General features: G+C 37.2%; 1 protein-coding gene across 2 annotated transcripts in view; it reads right to left on the minus strand.

Annotated features, from left to right (window-relative positions):
* Window positions 1–19,676, minus strand: part of VPS13B (vacuolar protein sorting 13 homolog B) — a 517,649-nt gene that overhangs the window by 394,204 nt on the left and 103,769 nt on the right. For both annotated transcript variants that reach the window (XM_084803053.1, XM_084803052.1), the window contains exon 18: window positions 863–997. In XM_084803053.1, coding sequence (XP_084659179.1) covers window positions 863–997 — 135 coding nt within the window. The remainder of the gene's footprint in view (window positions 1–862; window positions 998–19,676) is intronic.

Genomic DNA, 19,676 nt, shown 5'->3' on the forward strand with positions numbered 1-19,676 from the left:
CTTATGTAAAATATAGTAGTTTAGGAATTCTTGATCTGAAAATATATGACTAAAATAATGGTTCAATAATAGTTGCCATGCTAATACTATACCTAGTTAATAATCTAAGAGTCTGACTAATAAAGCTATTTTAGATTTTAAAATTAAGTTTTGGCACTTTGCTAGTGAATGTAGAACATGTTCAGAACAAAATAAGATGACAAAGATATACTTCAGCAAAATACATACTATAATATGATAGAATTTAAGTTTGCTGAAAGAGCTGAAAATAGCTTAAGAAAGCCAGGTACAGTGACGCGTGCCTGTAATCCCAGCACTCGGGGAGGCAGAGGCAGGCTGATCTCTGAGAGTTCAAGGCCAGCATGATCTACAGAGTGAGTCCAGGCCAGCCAAGGCTACACAGAGAAACCTTGTCTCAAAAACAAACAAACAAACAAACAAACAAAAATACCTTAAAGAGAATATAAAACAAAATGCTGCAAGACAGTTATACAATTACAACCAAACTTTTATAAGACCCAAATTTAGTCTTTGAATCTACTATGCTAACAGTTTAATTCAATATTAAGTTAATGATCACACATAATTCACATTTCCATCAAAACAGTAAGAATATTCTTTTAATTTTTCCTTATAACTATTGTTAAAGCTATGCAAAGCTGTTCACCTGAAAATTAATTGGTTAAAGTCAGTAAGTATCATCCCTGCACTGTTAAAATTATTAAGTATAAATAAAACAATGAAAAGCTCTGATTCATAGGAACAATGAGTAAATTCTTGTTTCAGCAAATGCTCCTTGTAAAAGGAAAGGCCGATTCTCCTACACAGGCAATAAAGTTTTACACGGTCCAGCTGCACATACCTGGGGCTTTGGCACAAATTTTTATTGATCCCACGGTCCCAGAGGCACATGTGACCACTGATGTGCTGCAGTACTTCAGCTCAACATTCTGGATGGAGCCCTCCAGAGTTGGCAGGGGATTCTTAGATTTCACACCTAATAAAAGAAAACTGCAAATGTACTAGCTGATTGAATTTAAATAATTTTTATACTCCTTCACCAAGGTATTTAAAGTTAATTATACTTTAATTATCTACCTCAGATGTTCTTACAGTATTTGTGTTAGGTTTCAGAGTTCAGCATTTAAAAGGTAAAAAATGCAATTTTAAAGTAAATGGGCTGAACTCTCATAACTATACTTACAACCAAATCTTCATTAGTAGGAATCAAGACATGAAACTAAATGCATAAATCATTACATAAAACTCAAGAGGAAGTTTAAAATTATATTTAGTTTTAGAATACACAATAAATTTTAGATTGTGAAACAAGTTTAACTTATTTTGGCACAGACATTTAAAAAGGAAACTAGCTGATCGAGGAGATGAAAATAAGAGAGTCTAAGATAGTTTGTAAGTTAAAATACAATCTCTTATAAGCAAAGAAAAAGAATTTTTCATCAAACTACAAAAGGTAGATATTAATACCTATACTGCATGGTAGACATTAAAATAAAATAGTTGATACACTTTAATTTTAATGGTCAACTCTGACTTAGGTCATAAAAGGGAGCGGGGATTATACACGCAGAGAAAGCTACAGAATGTAATTCTGATGAGGAAATGGGGAGAAAAAAGAAAAAGGTCAAGGGTCATCCCTCATGATTAACATTTACTCAAGACTTCCCATGTTTACCTACACAAACGGAGTCGGTCTCCACAAAAGACCGTAATATTGATATTGCTATCCTCATTTTTGATGCTTAGATTGAAGGTGAAACCTAAGCTTCAGAGGAAGATCTATAATGAGTTATCTGTGATCATGTAATCTGTAATTATATAACCAGTCAATGTGTACTGCGCACTTGCACTGTGTCATGTGTAGAAATGAATTCTGTCTTCACAACAAACTATAAATGTTACTGCTCTCATTGTATGGAAGAGAATGGATTAGAGGTGTTACCTAAATTGTGCATGAATCTCAGTGTTGAATGTCGGATCTGTTCCAGAATAATTTTATCTTCCTATCATTGATTTTGAGTATATTCATAAACATCCAGGAACATTATTTCCCTCCTGTTCCTTGCCTCAGATTTTAGTCATATACAAAGTACTATCCTTCATATTTGAAGACTTTTTAAATTTAAAAAAAAAACTTTCTATGTTGATTAGTTTTGTTTTAAAAACTCATTTTCAACTATAGTGTTCATAAATACCTACTATGTCTCCGAAAGATTATGAAAGTCTTCCTGATCAATGGTCAAGAATTAACATGTAAGTGAAACCAAAATGACTCAGAAGAGAACCTGCTGAAAACTTTCCCAAATACTAACCCTCACGTCTGAAAACTCTTAACTTTCTAATCTTCACATTAGTCATTGTCTTAGTATTTGTCAACTGGACACAAACTAGCGTCATCTAAGAACAAAGAATGTTAGTTGAGAATATGTCTCCATTAAGATTGGCCCATAGTTAAGTCTTAATGTCATAGGTGGGGCTCCCCACGCAGGGGTGGTTCCGGATGCTGTAAGGAGGCAGGCTGAGCAAGCCCTGAGGAGCAAGCCCTTAAGGAGTGCTCCTCTGTGGCCTCTGCTTCAGTTCCAGCCCCCAGGTTCCTGCCCAGCCTGTGTTCCTGTCCCAACTTCCCTTAGCGGTGGACTGTCACCATAAAGTGTAAGCAAAATAAACCCTTTCTGTCCCAAGTTGCTTTTAGTTATGGTGTTTGCCACAGCAGTAGAAACTCTAAGACACTCATTGAGTAAGTGTGTCAACTGTTAATGTGCCATGTTTAGCATGTGTTTATAGTAATCATCCTTAGAACAGAAGCTGAACTGGGCTCTGTAACAGATTTAAAGACTGTGTGAAGCTGATAAAGTCGTATCCAAATGCTATGTGTTTTCCAGATTTTCAAATTCCATGACTGGAAACATTGAAATAATAGTCAATAAAATCAAATGACAGCAACATTTACATAATCAGAGTGCTAGCGATATAAGTGTCACAGCATCTGACATTGACTGAACACTTAATTGTGCCTAATTTATTTATTCCATACACAAAAATAAGATAGCTATTACTATTCTCGTTTTACACACAGGCAAACAAATACCGGGGAAATACAGATTTGGCAAAATTTGAAGCATATTTTTCCTTATTAGAAAGGATGCATAAGGCTGGGGATACTGGTCACTGGATAAAAGAGTCACCTATATAAGCTCGAGAATGTGACACCCAAATAAAAAGCTGCTGTGACCACAGGTCTATCCCAACACTATAGATTTGGGGGAATGCAGAACCTCTGAAACTTTCTGGGTCCAAGCCGACCTCCAGGTTTAATGAGAAATCCTATTTCAAAGGACTGGAGTGGGGTGTGAAATAGTACAACACATGATATCCTCTTCTGACCGCCTCAAATGTGCACATACGTGGTTATGCGCTTGTGCACGTGCGTACACACACACACACACACACACACACACACACACACACACAGGACATCAAGCTCTTCCATATATTCAACACTACTATGCTTTGAAAGATATCATATAGTCTGTATATAATGCACCTTAATCCAAACATTATGATGGATGAAGAGAGGGATACAGAATTGAAACCCTCCGCGGTTGCTCAAACCTTACAGATTACCAGTCTATAATAATTCCTTTAAAAGTATAATGATCCTGTAGAGCTGTGTCTTGCAAGTGACCACGGCTGTTCTAATGCAGCTGTAGAGTTCTACGCCTATAACTCATTGGAGAAGCTTTGCTAGACACACACACACACACACACACACACACACATACACACAGACACGCACACACACACGGAGCCCAGGGTTTACTCCTCAACACTGGAAAGAGTGGGGGGAAATCATCTACAAAAAATTCAAGAATAATTCCCCAAACTGCAAAACAGAAGTAAAATATGAAAAAGGTTTATCAAATAAAAGCACATACACATATTTCTGTCTGCTCATACGCATGCTAAAATGACTCTACAAATAGCTCTGAGGTAACAGCAAAACAAAGACAGCACCAGACACATAAGAACAAAAAGAGGGAACAAGCAAAGGCTAATTAACAAAAATGGCATCTATCACCTCAACAACCTTGATGAGAAAGCAAGAAGGAAAATAAGCAATGCTTTGAGATTCTATAGAAAAATAAATTGTAATATAAAAATCTATGCCCAGCCAAATTATGAATCACTTACCATGATGTTCTCGGTAGTTTTAACTGTCACCTTAGCATGACCCAGAATCACCCAAGAAAGAAGTCATAGTGAGCAATTACCTAGATCAGTTGGCTGGTGGGCATATCTGGGCATGGGAACAGTCGTCTTAATTACTGATGACCGAGGGCCATCCAGGCCACTGTGGGTGGCTCCATTCCATGCTTGGGGCCTGGACTAGAGCTGAGCACAAGCAGCAAAGAAGCTGGCTGCAGACGTGCTGCTTTAAAGTTTCTGCCTTAACTTTCCTGTCATAAACTGTAACCTGGCATTGTAATCCATATTTAAACCTTTCTCCTCTAAAGCTGCTGCTTTTAGGGGAGGCGTAAGCTTTCAGGGTGTTCTACCTCAGCAACAAAAATCAAACTAGAAGAAAGGGTAAAATAAAGAACAAAGATTTCTTCAGATAGTCCAGCCAACTTCCTGTGCTAGAATAATAACTGTAGAATATTATACCCCAGGAAAAGAGTGTGCAGCGAGAAAGAAAACACCTGAGAAACAGAACACAACAAAAGAAAAGAAATTTCAGTACATCTTAGATTTGGACTGAAGAGCAGATAAACAGCAAAAGAGAAAAGTGCACTAAGAGAATCATTCCAAAATCAAGGCATGCACTTGGAATTTCTATGTTTTAGAAAACTAAAATATGTACAGGGAACAAATGAAGCAAGAATAAACCAGACAGACAAATTCTATCAAGTTGTAAAAGAGAAAATGTCAGTAATGGCATGTAACCACAAACATAGCCTTGATACACTTGTACTGGATATATCATTAAGTAAAAACTGTGATATACATTTTTTATTATCCAGAGTTTACAATTGTTGAGATCTCTCTAATGTTTAATCTAGAAACAAGTGTACTTCTGAAGCCATTGACGATAACATGTAGGGCTTTTGAAGTTGTTTTGTATTAACTGTCATTCCTAACTAGAATGGGGAATGCTTTATAACCTTCATTCATAGGCCTCCTGACTACTTCCTCTAAAGGAAGAGTTTGTTTTGTGTATAATTATAGTGTAAAAAACAACAAAAAAAACTGTGATATAATATGCTCAAAACTTTAGGAAAAAGGAAGAGCAGATAGTCTTGGTCCTAACACTAGGTCCTTGGTAGCAAGGACAATAACATTGTCTCACTAGGGAGGGAAGGAGGAAGAAAGGGAGGGAGGGAGATAGACAGAGACAGAGAGAACATTGAGGATCCCAACCAGTTGCTCTGCCCTGACAAGATGACCTCAGATTGCTCACGTAAACCTGGTGTGATGTGACAAATCCTTAGAGACACAAAGGAAACCAAAAGGAAGAGAGATGAAGTCAGAATCGCTGTCAAAGAAGCATGATACTGATGCCCCTGAAGATGGGGAGGGGCCACGAGGCCAGGAGTTAGCCAATGCTTCTGGAAAGCTAGAAAAGGCAAGCATGGCCTGTCCCTACACGCACCAGATAGCAGACCTAGTGACACCTGATTTTCCCTGAAGTTCATTTCAGTCTTATTTACATGCTAGAGAACTGTAAAAACAGAAGAGTGCTGTAGGGTTATGGAAATGGCAGGCAGTTAGGGCATATGCTCCTTCTTGCTTGCTTCCGAGCACTCACATCAGGCAGCTCACAAGCAGCTATGATTCTAGCTCCAAGGGATCCAATGCTTCTGTATCCTCAGGACCAGCACTCACATATACATATATTCCTATACATAATTTTTAAAAAGAATCTTTAAATTTTTGTGAAAGCATGCTATTTTAATAAAAGTTATTGGAGAAATAATAGAGAATTAAAGTCCTTAAATCCAATACTAACTATTAAATAGACAGGGGGCTAGAGAGATTGCTTAACAGCTAAAAGAACTGGCCTCTCTTCCAGAGGACCTGGGATCAATCTCCTGCATCCACATAAAAGCCTCCAACCATGCACAACTAGTTCTAGAGGATCAGATGCCCCTCTGGCCTCTGAGGGCACCAAGCACATATATACAAGCAAAACATCTATACATTTATAAGTAGAAGGCTTTGTTTGAAAAATTAAATATTTACTTGAACAGATTGTTTTAAAACTGTATTAAAGCAAACTGTCTTAAGAGTTCCAAGTAAATATCTATGAATCAGATAAAAATGATTGCTTTGTAAAAGGCATTAATTATAAGTGACCCAAGAACTGCACATTATATAATAAGACAGCCAAGATTATAATCTTTTAAAACAAAATAATATGCCATGCAGGACAGTAAAGTAGCCAGAACTCATGTTTTTATAAAGAAAAACTGAAAAATCATAAGAGATAATACCAATAATAAAGATTTCTAAAGAGAAGAGTCATTCTAAAATGTGCATTGAGGGGATATTTACCTTAGAATTACTGATGGACATCACTCAAGACAAAGGCTGATCATGAGGAAATGTACCTAAGAGAAAGAAGCTGGGGAGATGGGAACAACTGGGAAAGCCGGGACTGAGAAAGCCAGGTGGTTCTGAGAGTCAGCAGGTGACAAAGCCTACTTATCGTCCTCAGGAAAACACACAACCTAAAAGGTTCCTAACATCAAAACAAACAAGCAAACAAACAAACAAACAAAAGCAGAAATAGTAACATTGCTTAATTGCTTAATATTTGCAGTAAAATGTAAAATGTAGCCATTGAGTCATATTTAAGAGCATTAAATTAAAAAAATGATTTTTAAAGTGACACTCCATTATTAAGTAGGTAAGGAAAGTAAGCTTTCAATATGCATGGAAAAGAAAACATATTTTCTTTTATTTCTTATATTTTTGGTTGTGAGCCTAGCCTTTAACTGCTGAGCCATCTCTCCAGCCCTCTTTCTTTTTTTTTTTGGTTTTTCTTTTTTGTTGTTGTTGTTTTGTTTTGTTTTGTTTTTCAAGACGGGGTTTCTCTGTGTAGCCTTGGCTGTCCTGGACTCGCTTTGTAGACCAGGCTGGCCTCACTCACAGCGATCTGCCGGCCTCTGCCTCCCCAGTGCCACGCCTTTAATCCCAGCACTTGGGAGGCAGAGGCCGGCAGATCGTTGTGAGTTCGAGGCCAGCCTGGTCTACAAAGCGAGTCCAGGACAGCCAAGGCTACACAAAGAGACCCTGTCTCGAAAAAAAAAAAAAGAAAGAAAGAAAAAGAAAAGAAAACAGTCTTATAGTTGTAAAGCTTTCTTTTTACTTCCCATGCTCTGTCTACAATGCCATAATTGAAGCAACTTATTGGTCCATTTTAGCCTAAAGATTGGCTTCTATGATGAAATTTTTTTTAATTGTAATGACAACAGTTTGACACAATTGAAGTTCACTGTAGCAGAGTATAAAATTATATACCTCATCGGATACCAAACATTTTACAAACTAGTTATAACACAATTGTTATTGGGAGTTTTAATTTGCTTGTTTTTTTGTTTTTTCTTCTCCTCTTTTTCCTCCTCTTCCTCTTCGATTCAAAAGGAATCTTGCTATTATATAGCTCAGGTCAGCCTAGAACTGGCCTAGGGCACAAAACTGTTTCTCACAGTTTTGGTCAGTCTGCAGACTTAGCACACTTAACCATCACACCTCCCTAAACAGAGGGTACCTATCAGCTTCCAAATAATGTATTTCTAAGACTTGATTTTTAATATGACTTACCTAAGTAAATTTCTCTGCCCCTTAAATTTGTTTCTCTAAATTAATGTAGGTCTCAGACCGCACCAGAGATCTTTCTTTATGCAGTGTGTAATAGTTAACCCTGAAGCTGGCAACTGGTCAAAGGGCAGCAGGCAGTGCCTGTGGAGTGCTCGGCCACTAAGAAGACATACCTAGTTCATCCTACCCCCAACAGTCAAGCACCAGAACTGAAGATGAAGAGTCTAAGAGCCAAAGGGGTTGGGGAGAATCGGAATAAAATAGTGCCCTCTGGCCGTGACAGGATGGCTGTACTCATGGCTGCCTACACAAGACCTAAAACAAGATCAAGCCAGTCAACACGCCAGCACTGGAAAGAGGTGTTCATAAAGCCGCCAAGCCTAGCTGAGGAGCTATTCGCAGCTGACAGCTTCTGTAGGAAGAAGAGTTGGTTTTCTTTAAAGCTGCGGTCAATGTTGGGTCCACCACAACCCAGGGGATGAACCTGCACCTATGAGAATACTGGCTTCACAGGTCAGACTCACAGCTTAAAAATAAAAAGATACAAAATTGGGAGGAGGTGGGGTAGATCTGAAAGGGGAGGATAGTGATGGGAGAGGGTGATATATTGTATACATTATGACATTCTCAAAAAATAAAAATATAATTTTAAAAAGTAAGTTTTGACCTGTTCCTAATCGGGATCACTTGCTCGCAGTCTTCCATGACTCTTACTCACAACATCCACTCAGTCGCTCAGTCAATAAACATTTACCACAAAAGGAATACATTTAAACATGGCCAGGAAGGTCAGAAGCAAAGGGACGGCTGGGGCATTCTTCTGATACAAGTCAAAATTCTATGAGAAAAGTAGTCATTAAAACAGTAACTGTGGAGCTGGAGAGATAGCTGAGCGGCTGAAGATGCTCTGCTCCTCCTTTAGAGCCAAGGAGCATCCCAGAGCCCATGGCAGGCAGCTCAGAGCTGTGCACCACCTGGGAGTCAGGGCTTCCACGGCTACCTTAGACAGACGGCATACACACTCATGCACATGGAAAAAATCGGTACAAATTAAATATATAAAAATTTGCTTACTTGATATTAGGAAAATATCAAAAGCAGAAAGAGATGCTATGAAGTAGTCATTCATGAAGTCATAAAATATAATACAGGTATTATACAGAGTAGGTTGTATTTGCATGTTTAGGAATATATAAAACTAGTATATGTATACATATATAAAAATGAAAGAAAAAGAGACCATGAATTTAAGAGAGAGAAAGGGGACATATGGGGAGAGGTTGGAGAGAAGAAAGAAAAGAGGAAAAATGATGTAATAATTTCAAAAAGAAGAAAAATGTCATGAAAAAATTTAATCATAAAAAGCATATGGTGGGAAACAATTAGAAGATATCTTCAAATCTTTTATCTGCTGAATAAGTAGTGTTCAGAATGCATAGAAAATCACCAAAGCTCAACAGGAAGCAGCCTGTTTCAAAATGTGCAAAGGCCCTCACAAAGTGGCCCGCATCTGGAGCCCTGGCACTCAGGAGGCAGACACAGGAGCATAGTCTCAAGGTCAAGGCCAAGCTGATACACATAGCAAGTTCCAAACTAGCTAATGCTAGACACCAGGATCCCGCTTCCCAAGTGAGAACACTTGAAAACACTTCAAAAACAATATGCAAATGCCTGCCTAGCTGTAGCTTCGGGTATTTTGACTTCTTATATGGTGGTTTGTATAGAAATGGCCCCCACAGACTCACGTGTTTAGATGCTTGCTACATAAGGGATGGCATTACTGGGAGGTGTGGCCTTGTTACAGGAAGTGTGTCACTATAGGGGCAGGCGTTATAGTCTCCTCAAAGCTCCATAAAGTGTGCTACACAGTTGCTTGTGGTCCCTGCAGATCAAGGTGCAGAACTCGCAGCTCCTTCTTCAGCACCATGTCTGCCTGTGTGCTGCCATGATGATATTGGACTATATCTCTGCCAACCCCTATTAAATACTTTCTTTCAGAAGAGTTGCCGTGGCCAAGGTGTCTCTTCACAGCAACAGATACCCTAACTAAGACAACCTAGGAAGACATTTCCAACTCCTCCCCTCCCCCAGCGACTGCCGCCTTACTTTCTGCTTGTGCGCATTCTTTCACTTAGCATGACTTGTCAGGGCTCGGCAGCACTTCACCTCTCTTCAGGGGTGAATGACAGGTGCGACAGCAATCACACTGTTGCTGTTTTACATTGTGCTGGTCTTCTCGCCACTTAACACTGGACAGGAACTTCAACTGGAGACTGAGTTATTTCTAGTTGGAGGAATTCCATTTGTCTACTTTGCCTTTACTGTCTACTCTTTGGGGTTTTTACCTAAAAACAGCCACTGTTCACACCTACACCATGAGGCTTTTCCCCTTATGCTTTTTCCAGGAGCTTCAGACTCAGTCTTGCATTTAAGTCTCAGCCCACTTAAGCTCTGCTTTCATTTTCTAGATGACTTGCCACAGCAATGCAGGGTAACATGTGATGTTTCAAACATGGATGTTGGATAAGGACCAGATCAGGTAACTGACAGATGGCATCATCTCAGTCTTTAGGCATCTCTTGCTGGTGAACTGTGAGAGGTCTCCAGGCAGCCTGTAGGCGGGCTGTAGGCGGGCTGTAGGCGGGCTGTAGGCAGCACTAGTGCGCTGGAACCATGCGCACCTAGAGTTCAGGACAATAGAGGCAACAGATTGAGACTACGGCCCAAACAAACAAAATCCTCTCTTCCATCTACGTTGAAGTACATGTTCCTTTTTAGCTGTAGTCCTGTTCCCCAAGTACGCCACAGCACACAAACTGCAGTCTAACGCAGTGACACAGAGGTGCAGAAGCCCATTCTGAGAGGTGGTGTGGAGATCCACAGTGTGTGACCTAAGAAGCACAGCCACGGAACGAGGGGACACACTTGGCTGCAGTGAGACGCAAACCCATGCTGCATACAGACTTCAGCAACATCCCAGGGACCAACAGCACCATGATGACCATGAACTTCAATAAAGAAATAAGTGGAAAAACAAAACTCATCACCATAAGCTTGCAGCCATGTTACAGAAGCAGAATGTGCACTGCATTCAAAGACGACAGAGCGCATTGTTCTGGCGCATAACAATCTCATCAAAATCCGAACTGAGGTAATAGAGAAATTGCTCTCTGACTACAGCAGTTTCAAACTTGAAATCTTCAAATGCAGATAAACTAACAACTCTAAGTATGCCACAAGTCAAAGAGGAAGACTTGAGGACATTCCTATAATCTACTGATAAAAATGTACCAAAATTGGCAGAACAGGTCAGGGTAGTATGAAAAGGAAAGTTAACAGGACTAACTCTATACATTAGAAAAACAATCAGTCCATGCAAACCTAGATGAGGGGACAGAACAGAGCATCCTAACAGGCTCACATAAATTTCCCAGAGGAGTTTGGACAAGAGGTGTAAGAACAGTTCAATCTGTGAGAGCCTGTTCAGTAACAGGGCAGGGGAAACTGACGAGTGGGAGAAAAGTCAGTGCAAAAATTCCTTAAAGAATTACAGGAGGAAAAGCATCTTTGGGATCAAGAATAAGGCAAAGGATTCTTAACCTGAATTTTAAAAAAAAATCATAAAAGACCTGACCACACAAGAATGAGAGATGATGTAAGATGTTAAGAAGCAACACATCCAACAATGAACGTACATATCCAGAACGCATAAGGGTTCCTCAAAATATGCAAATAATAATATGGAAACAGTCTAAAATTTGAATAATCATTCCACTGGGGAGATTTGTAAACAGAAAACAAAGACGTAAAGGTAAGAGGATAGATAAGTTAGGGTAAATGGAGAGAGCTGGAGGCGATAATGGGGAGTTGATACGTTCATATTTCACTGTATACATGTGCAAAAATCTCATGAATAAAAAGATGTGTATCACCACTTTATTACATTCAGGTAAGCATCAGCTAAAATAACAACGACATCATTACACACCTATCTGACATCTAAAACAAAATACCTAACAAAATCATATGCTAGTGAGTATGAATAAACCGTAGTCACGGCTGTGGACTGTAAACTGGTACAGAGATTACTGAAAGCACTTTAGTACTTTCTTTAAAGACAAAATATATAACTACCATGACACCCATAAGTGGTACCCTTTGAACATTAATCAAAGAAAGATGAAAGACTGCTTTCTCAACAAAAATTTGTTTATAATAACCCAAGCTGTAGTTTATCCATATCACAGAATATTACACAGCAATCAAGACCTTAAAGTCTCCAGAAGGTCACACTTTTGATTCCTTTCATATGACTTGTTCAGGACAAGGACGTCTACAGAGACACAAAGTGGACTGGGAGCAGAAACAAATACTCCACGTAAAGAGAGGGGGAGGGGAGAAAAGGAAAGAGGACGCTATAAATGATAGACTTTTTTAAAAACCACTTGTTCCACGGTTTAAAGATGAAAACTTTCTGAAAAATACTAATTCATTATCTTCTTGATCAAACTTTTAGTTCATGTTCAAGAAAATTAATTTGTGAAGGAATGTTCAATTGTTTAAACAATAAATAGGCTCATGTTCTCTCTAAAGAAACCAAAGGCTCAGAGAAGTGAAATATGGCAGCATAAATGTGTAGGCATGACCTGCAAATCTTTGTGACTAACATACTTTTATTACAGTACTTATCCTAAAAAGTTATCCTATGTCTCAAAGTTTGCTCAAACATGACATTATAAAATACAGTTTCTGAAGAATGGGTTAAAACTACAAAGAAATACTATTTAATAAGTCTTTCAAAAATATTTTCAATATATCTGTAAAAAAGGTTTCACAAAGTCACATTTTATCATAGTTAATAACAAAAATACAAATTGTACCACATCCCTGCAAATGTTTCTTAAACAAGTTACAGAAAAATGCATACACTATACAATGTTGTCATGCATTTTCCACCAAATACTCATTGTTGTCTACTAGACATTAGTTAAATGCTTGCAAGAACACTTCCAGCTTCTTTATCCTGTCAGATAACTCGATGCTAAACGATGCCTGCACAAACCAATCACCTCACAGCAGCCTTCCATTTCCTTAAAGCCTCATATAAAAAGCACCTGCCTAAAGTGAGTAATGGAGTCTTCTAGTCATTACACTTAAGAACAGTGTGTGTAACCTATTCCACGTTCCTCCCTTGTGGAATATATTTCGGCTTATATTGCACAGCACATTACCAGTGCATATAAAGACTCTCTGATTAGCCCTTTGGATGCCTAAGTACTTTTCCCCCTGCCCTATAAAATATATTTATCTTATTTAGGACATCGAATGAAAAAAAATTTTACTATGCTGACCTTGCTTTCTTAACAAATACGTAACACTGGCACGTGTGATAAGTATATTTTAAATACAATGCTGACATAGAAAAATGCTTAATAAACTCTGTGAGTTTCTAGTTGAAAACTAGCTATAAACAGCATTCCTTCAGAACAAACCAGAAGCCTGTGAGAGCCATTGTCCATCTCCAGAACTCAAAAAGCACTGCAGTCAACACACAACAGGAACTAAGCCGATACTAGTCCATCAAGGGCCTGGGCACAGAGGAAGTTATACTGCAAACCGGAGCACCCCCATGCCTACCAGACTCCCCCAAGACAATTTCAAGCAAAAACATCTCAGTCACTGCAAAAAACGATCTAAAATTAAGGAATAAATGCTATTTTAAATGTAACTATGGTAAATATGTGGCATGCTGTTTTATAGCTCAGACAAACCTAAAATTTTAGTATACTATAAAGACTGAAGGGAATTACAGAAGTGGAGAAATAAGATTTTTCATAGTTATAAGATGATAACTTAGGAATACTATATAACTATTTTGATGTATTAGAGAGAAACTAACTTAAAAACAACAGCATGGGGTATAAGCAAGTTCGGCAAAGGCTCCATCCCGGCCCTCGCCGGTGCCCGCATAAGTAACCTACAGCACTTCTGTCATAATCAACAAGGAGTGACAAACTCACTAAAGAAGGCACCTACAGGAGGTGCTGATGAGCTACAAGCATAATGCACACCTTAAGTAACTAAATGTATTAGGCATGAAAAAGCATGGAAAAATCTAGCATATTCATAAATATACTACATCAAGAACAAAAAAAATGAAATCCAAGATTGTACAAATCTTTGCTTAAAAGAGCTCAGTCTACAGTGAGGACCTGCAAACATTATTTGCTAGTGTTTTAGGAGTTACGATATGTAGAGTTTCTGTTATATCTACTCAGCTCTTTTATTGTCACATAAAGAAGCCACTGAACATAATTGAGCCAAAACCTAAATAATGATGATTGTTTTTCCTCCAGTCAAAAACAGATGATAGGGCAAGTATGACTTACAGGCCCAACTTTGTCCTAAAGTAGTTATTCTGAATCCTGGGTCCATACTCGATTGGTACAAACACTGCTTATAGTTGCTGCTTGTCAGGTTGGAGATGAATTTCTAGATGACTGAGCAGGTAAGTCAGCAAGTAGGCAGTTATTCTGAAAGCATGAAAACCAACGTTTGTATCTCCAGTTAAAAATGCCAAAGACTGCCATGTATGCCTGTAAGCTCAGCACTGAGGACAGAGACAGGCTTATCCCAGAACTCCAGCCAGCCAGTCTAGTAAATGTCAAAAATGACAAATATCAGGTGTAATGAAAGATCCTATCTCAACAAACAAGGTGGAAAGCAATAGAGAAAGACATTCAATGTCCTCTTTCTGGGCCTATTTCCACACACACAGTGCATATATTACACTAACAATCTTGCTCACATGGGGCTGGGGTGTGGGAGAGGAGATCAGCATCAATGTTGTAGGCCCAGAGACCCCAAAATAAGAGACCCCAGGTAGGGTTTGCCCATCAGTGTATAACAGAAACCCTTGCAAGACATCAGACAAAGTATGTATTTTTTTAAAAAATATGATATACACAAAGACTTAGAAAAATCTATAATCATTAAAAAACTAAGGAGACAATTAGCAAATAGCCAGTCACGTAATATTAACAAAACAGAATCAGATTTCACACAAAACTGTGCATTTAAATATTACACATAAAGACTCATAATCTAAAATAATTACAAGATTAAACTACTTTGAAACAAAAGAACAAAATGAATAAAACCGCACACACTTAGGGTTGTGAATCAATGCAGCATCTCACATGAGTTCTGGATGATAACAACACAGGCTACTGTTTAACTTCCTATGTGCCACACAGACACACACGAATGAATGAATGAAGGAATGAACGAACAAACGAATGGCATTATAAAACACCTTATTTTAGGTATGCATGGGTGTACATAAGAGCACGTATGTATTGTGTGGTAATTTTCAATTATACAAAGACTATGAAGCAAATTTCATCCTGTTTTGTGTAGTATTTGTGGCCTAATACTGATGATCAATACTGTGCTGATTTGGGAGCCTCATATGATAATTTATCAACATTAAAATTTGTGGACATCTGGATGTGGTGGACATGCCTTTAATCCCAGGCAGAGACAGGCAGACCTCTGAGCCCATGGCTAGTCTATCTACAGAGTAAGCTTCAGGACAACCAAGGCTACACAGTGAAAACTTGTTTTTAAATAATGTTTTTAAATATGAATAAAATTATGAATATTCTCAATACTAATACTATTATGAAACAATCATCATTAGTATGACTATCTTAATGAATAGCAAGTGCCCTTCCCCCTTCATGGTCTAATAATTCCAAGAAAACAAACCCAAGAAGTTTTTAGATGCATATATTCTGAAAGTTTTTCTTTATGCAAGTTGTTTTACATCTATTGTATATAAAGATGCTCAGAAACATATGATATAACTAGCACATACTACTTTTTAAAATACCTTATAAAAAGATTCACAGAAAAACACTAAAAAATGTCTGACAAAAGCAAATTATAACATCTACAATATAACTAAATTTTTTCATTAAATTGTCCTGTTCTGGTTGCATGGTTTTTTAATAACAGTAATTCTTAATATGACTTAAAGATTTATAGTCTTGTAAATATCAAAGAATTATTTCATAGCCTGAATGAATTTGTGAGAAAATAGCTTCTATGAATATCAGTTGTACTTTTCTGGGAAGACAAATGTAAACCTATTTAGTGATCTGATTTTCTCTTTCATCTTGTCTCCAGTTTCTGTGTAGATTTATAATGTTCATTTTTTCAAATTTTAACAAATCACCTAATGGCACAAAGGAAAATATGTTAACCCTGGAATTATTTGCAGTTGGAGAAATCCCTTTTGTCTGGCCCATACAGGGTCTGCAATCTGTTTTAAACACAGATTGTCTGTCTTTCGTCTGACAGCCACCAAGCTGCACAAATTACTTTCTGCCTGTTCACCTGTTTGCAGCTGCGTCTGCAAGCTAAAGATTCTGCAGTTTGACTTGAGCAAGCACTTCAGGATTGATGACATGTGCTGCTGATAAAGTGAGCAATTTGAAGAAATTACTGGCTATAGCTATTGAAAGACATCTGTGCAGAAGCTGAGAACTAGAGGCCTTCAATCATGTGCGTGCAACCTGCAGGGGCGGCAACGGTGTTTGAAGTGATAGCCTACGAAAGGCAGTTGGCCCTGACACTAAATAACCACACAGTATATGGAACATAATCTCTCAAATGAGTACTAAAAGCTTCTGTCTTTTCGCTACAGAAAATGGGGCTTGGTTCTTTCTTGAAAATATTCTTTAGGAAGTAATGCATGACAATTATGTATTTGTTTTTCCATCTTTATTCCAGTTGACACAGCTCTTACTGCCTATGTAAAGAATTGTTTCAAACCCGTACTCCTGATGCTGTGAAGGAAATCCTCAGCATTCACTGACCACATCCTACATGCCCCATACATTGGCCATAGAAAGGCTCTTTGTTTCCTGTCTAAATACTCACAACAATATCACGCTGGAATTACTGTTCCATTCCCTGGTGGAAAGACTGAAGCAAACTAAAGCTCGAAGAACCCGTCATCGGAGAATAATACTGTCTATGCCCTACGCAAGCTTTTACAGCTAGTCCACACTAGTTATATGATTAGTAACATGCTTTGGCAGAGACACTGGACCACTCAGAGCAGACATCTTTCCATCTCATTACACAAAATTAGTGCACATCAAACTGTCAACATAAATTGAGAAACCTGATTAAGTCAAAATTGCTCAGATGTAATGCTAAAAGTTCAAGCTCTTTACTCATTTTCTGAAACTCAATGAAAATAATATTTCAGATAAAATGATTTTAAAACTATATCATATATATCATTTTACATAGAAAGATATACCATGCCTAAATATGAAAAAGAAGTCATGCTAACTAAAATACTATTCAAATGACTGCATAAAATACTGATAGGTTTGACTTCATCAATAAAAATATATTTTAGTGAAATATAAATGAGGAATTGTGATTTTAAAGTTCTAGGCTATAAATTCAGAAAAACAAAAATTATATAAAATTCAGAGAAATTAACTAATACAGAGAGAGACCTACATGGTTGATTAAAGTGTTTCTAATTCAAAACAGAATTCTAAATTATAGGTTAATGTATTCTGTGTTATTGAGATAAATTCTAAAATTCTTCACTCCTCCTTCCAAATGCCTAAAAAGTCTTAATTTGTACACAGTTCAAATATAATAAATGCTAATATTTTAATGGTTCAATTGAAGCATATCTAATTGAAGCTAATTACATGATAAATGTTTAATTAACTGGAAAGCTATAGTAATTTTTAGGAAATATGACTGTAGTGAGCTTAACCCTTACAGTTTCAAATAAGCATCTAATTTTCAGTCATATAAGAGACACAAGGCATCTAATAATCAAATATTAATTTGAGGATCAATTTCCAAGAAGTCTTTGTTTCTTATTGAATGTAGACACACTAAATAAAACACGCGTTTTCACTTAGTTGGAGAGAATATCTTAAAAAGAATTAATTAATACCTCTTTCAGAGGTTTGATTAATTAGTTGGCATTACTATTAATTTATGTAGGTTGTAAAATTTTCATGAACTTAGAAAATACTATTTCTGATATTTATAATGACTGAAATCTCTACCATAACTGTCTCTATCATAACTAATATAAATACATTCAGTAAAACTATCAAGGACTATCAGTTCAGCTTTTAAAATTAAATATACCTTTAAAAAATAGTAAAGTGTCAGATCCTACAAGCTAAGTAGCTATTATAAATTTGACTTTCACACTGTAGTCTACATAAATTCAGTTCAACACAGAGCCAATTTGTGCTAGCCACAAAAGAGGATACACATCATTAATGGTTATAATAAATCAGGACTTTATTTATTTACCTAATGGTTTGGGAGTAACATTCTCATTATGTTACTATCCTATATTCTCACCATGTCCTGCATTCAAAATTTTAATAGCAGCTTTTATTTTGAAAGACCTAAGTTGTAAGACCATTCATACCACTTCATAACTTTGACACAAAGTACATAGAAGCAGATTAGACTTCATTTGGTATAAAAATCAGTTGGCACTTTTACATCTGTGCATGCAACATAAATACACCAGCTGGCATCTCAAGCACACACACATATGGACTTCAAAACAGAAACTTCCTTATTTGCAGCACTGCCGGGGTAATTCTGTATCCTCTGCACACTGCAGCTATTTGTCAGGGCCCTGCAGGTGTGCAGTGCACATAAACACACAGCTGTGCTCCAGCAAGCCAAGTGTTCCATCACATGCATAAAGGAGATCTCAGCAGTTGAATTAGTCATCCTGAGAACAGCTCCGGGGAGAACAATGTGGGTTAGTATTTTTGGAAAAATCTTGGATAGGAAATTTATGATTATGTTCGTTTTACAAAATAACTGAAGGATTGTGTCATTTTTAAAGTAATGCTTGCTTACTAAGTTATTGGTAGATTGGTTAAAGAAAAGTTAAATTTGTTTTTACATTTAAATATAATAAAATCTCTATATAAACACATTGAAGTACAAAATGTGAAAAACTTTAAAAATTATATTTTAGTTATTAGAATTTATATCAAGGTTGTATTTATAATATTACAAATCATAACCACTATATCTTACCATACTTACTAGCTACACATTTAGCTGTATAATATTTAAAATTCTGCTTTTCTGTTTATATTTAAGATGAAATTCTTAGTATAAGATAATAAAGTCTAAAATTATATATTAGACAACATTTAACTACTTTAAGTTAACTGCTTTACTAAACTGTAAACACTATTATAACACCTAGTTCTCAAATGTGATATTCAAGTATACTGGCCAAAATTAGGTAGGGAAATATATAAGAATACAAGGCATAATCTTCTCACCATCATGTGAAAGCCCCCAATCTAATTAAGCTTGACCTTATTAATACTCTTTAAAATATCTGGTAAGCACTTCAGGCCATCACAAACTACATTTCCCCAAAAATGCTCACAGTCCACCTGGCAGTTTACAAGACATGAAAGATAACTTAGAAAATGAGCTTGAATGTATTATGCCTAATATACTAATCTCCATTGAACTTGAGGTCAAAGAGTTTGTAATCAAGAAACAGCAGTCCATCACACATGGGAATTTGTGCTTTCCTCTATCTGGAAGTTAGAAAACTCTTCAAGGCTGCACTGGTCTGAAAGTAACCTCCCCAGCATGAAGCCTACTCGGTACCGCTTTACTTTATTGGCCTACCCGCCTACATCTATATCAGGAAAGGAGTAAAGTAAATGACAAAGCAATGAAATGTTTATGGTCATTTAAATTCCTCTAAAGCAAATTATTTTAGACCTTAT

The sequence above is a fragment of the Acomys minous genome, assembly GCF_964271855.1.
Source record: "Acomys minous genome assembly, chromosome: 12".
Taxonomy (NCBI): Eukaryota; Metazoa; Chordata; class Mammalia; order Rodentia; family Muridae; genus Acomys; species Acomys minous.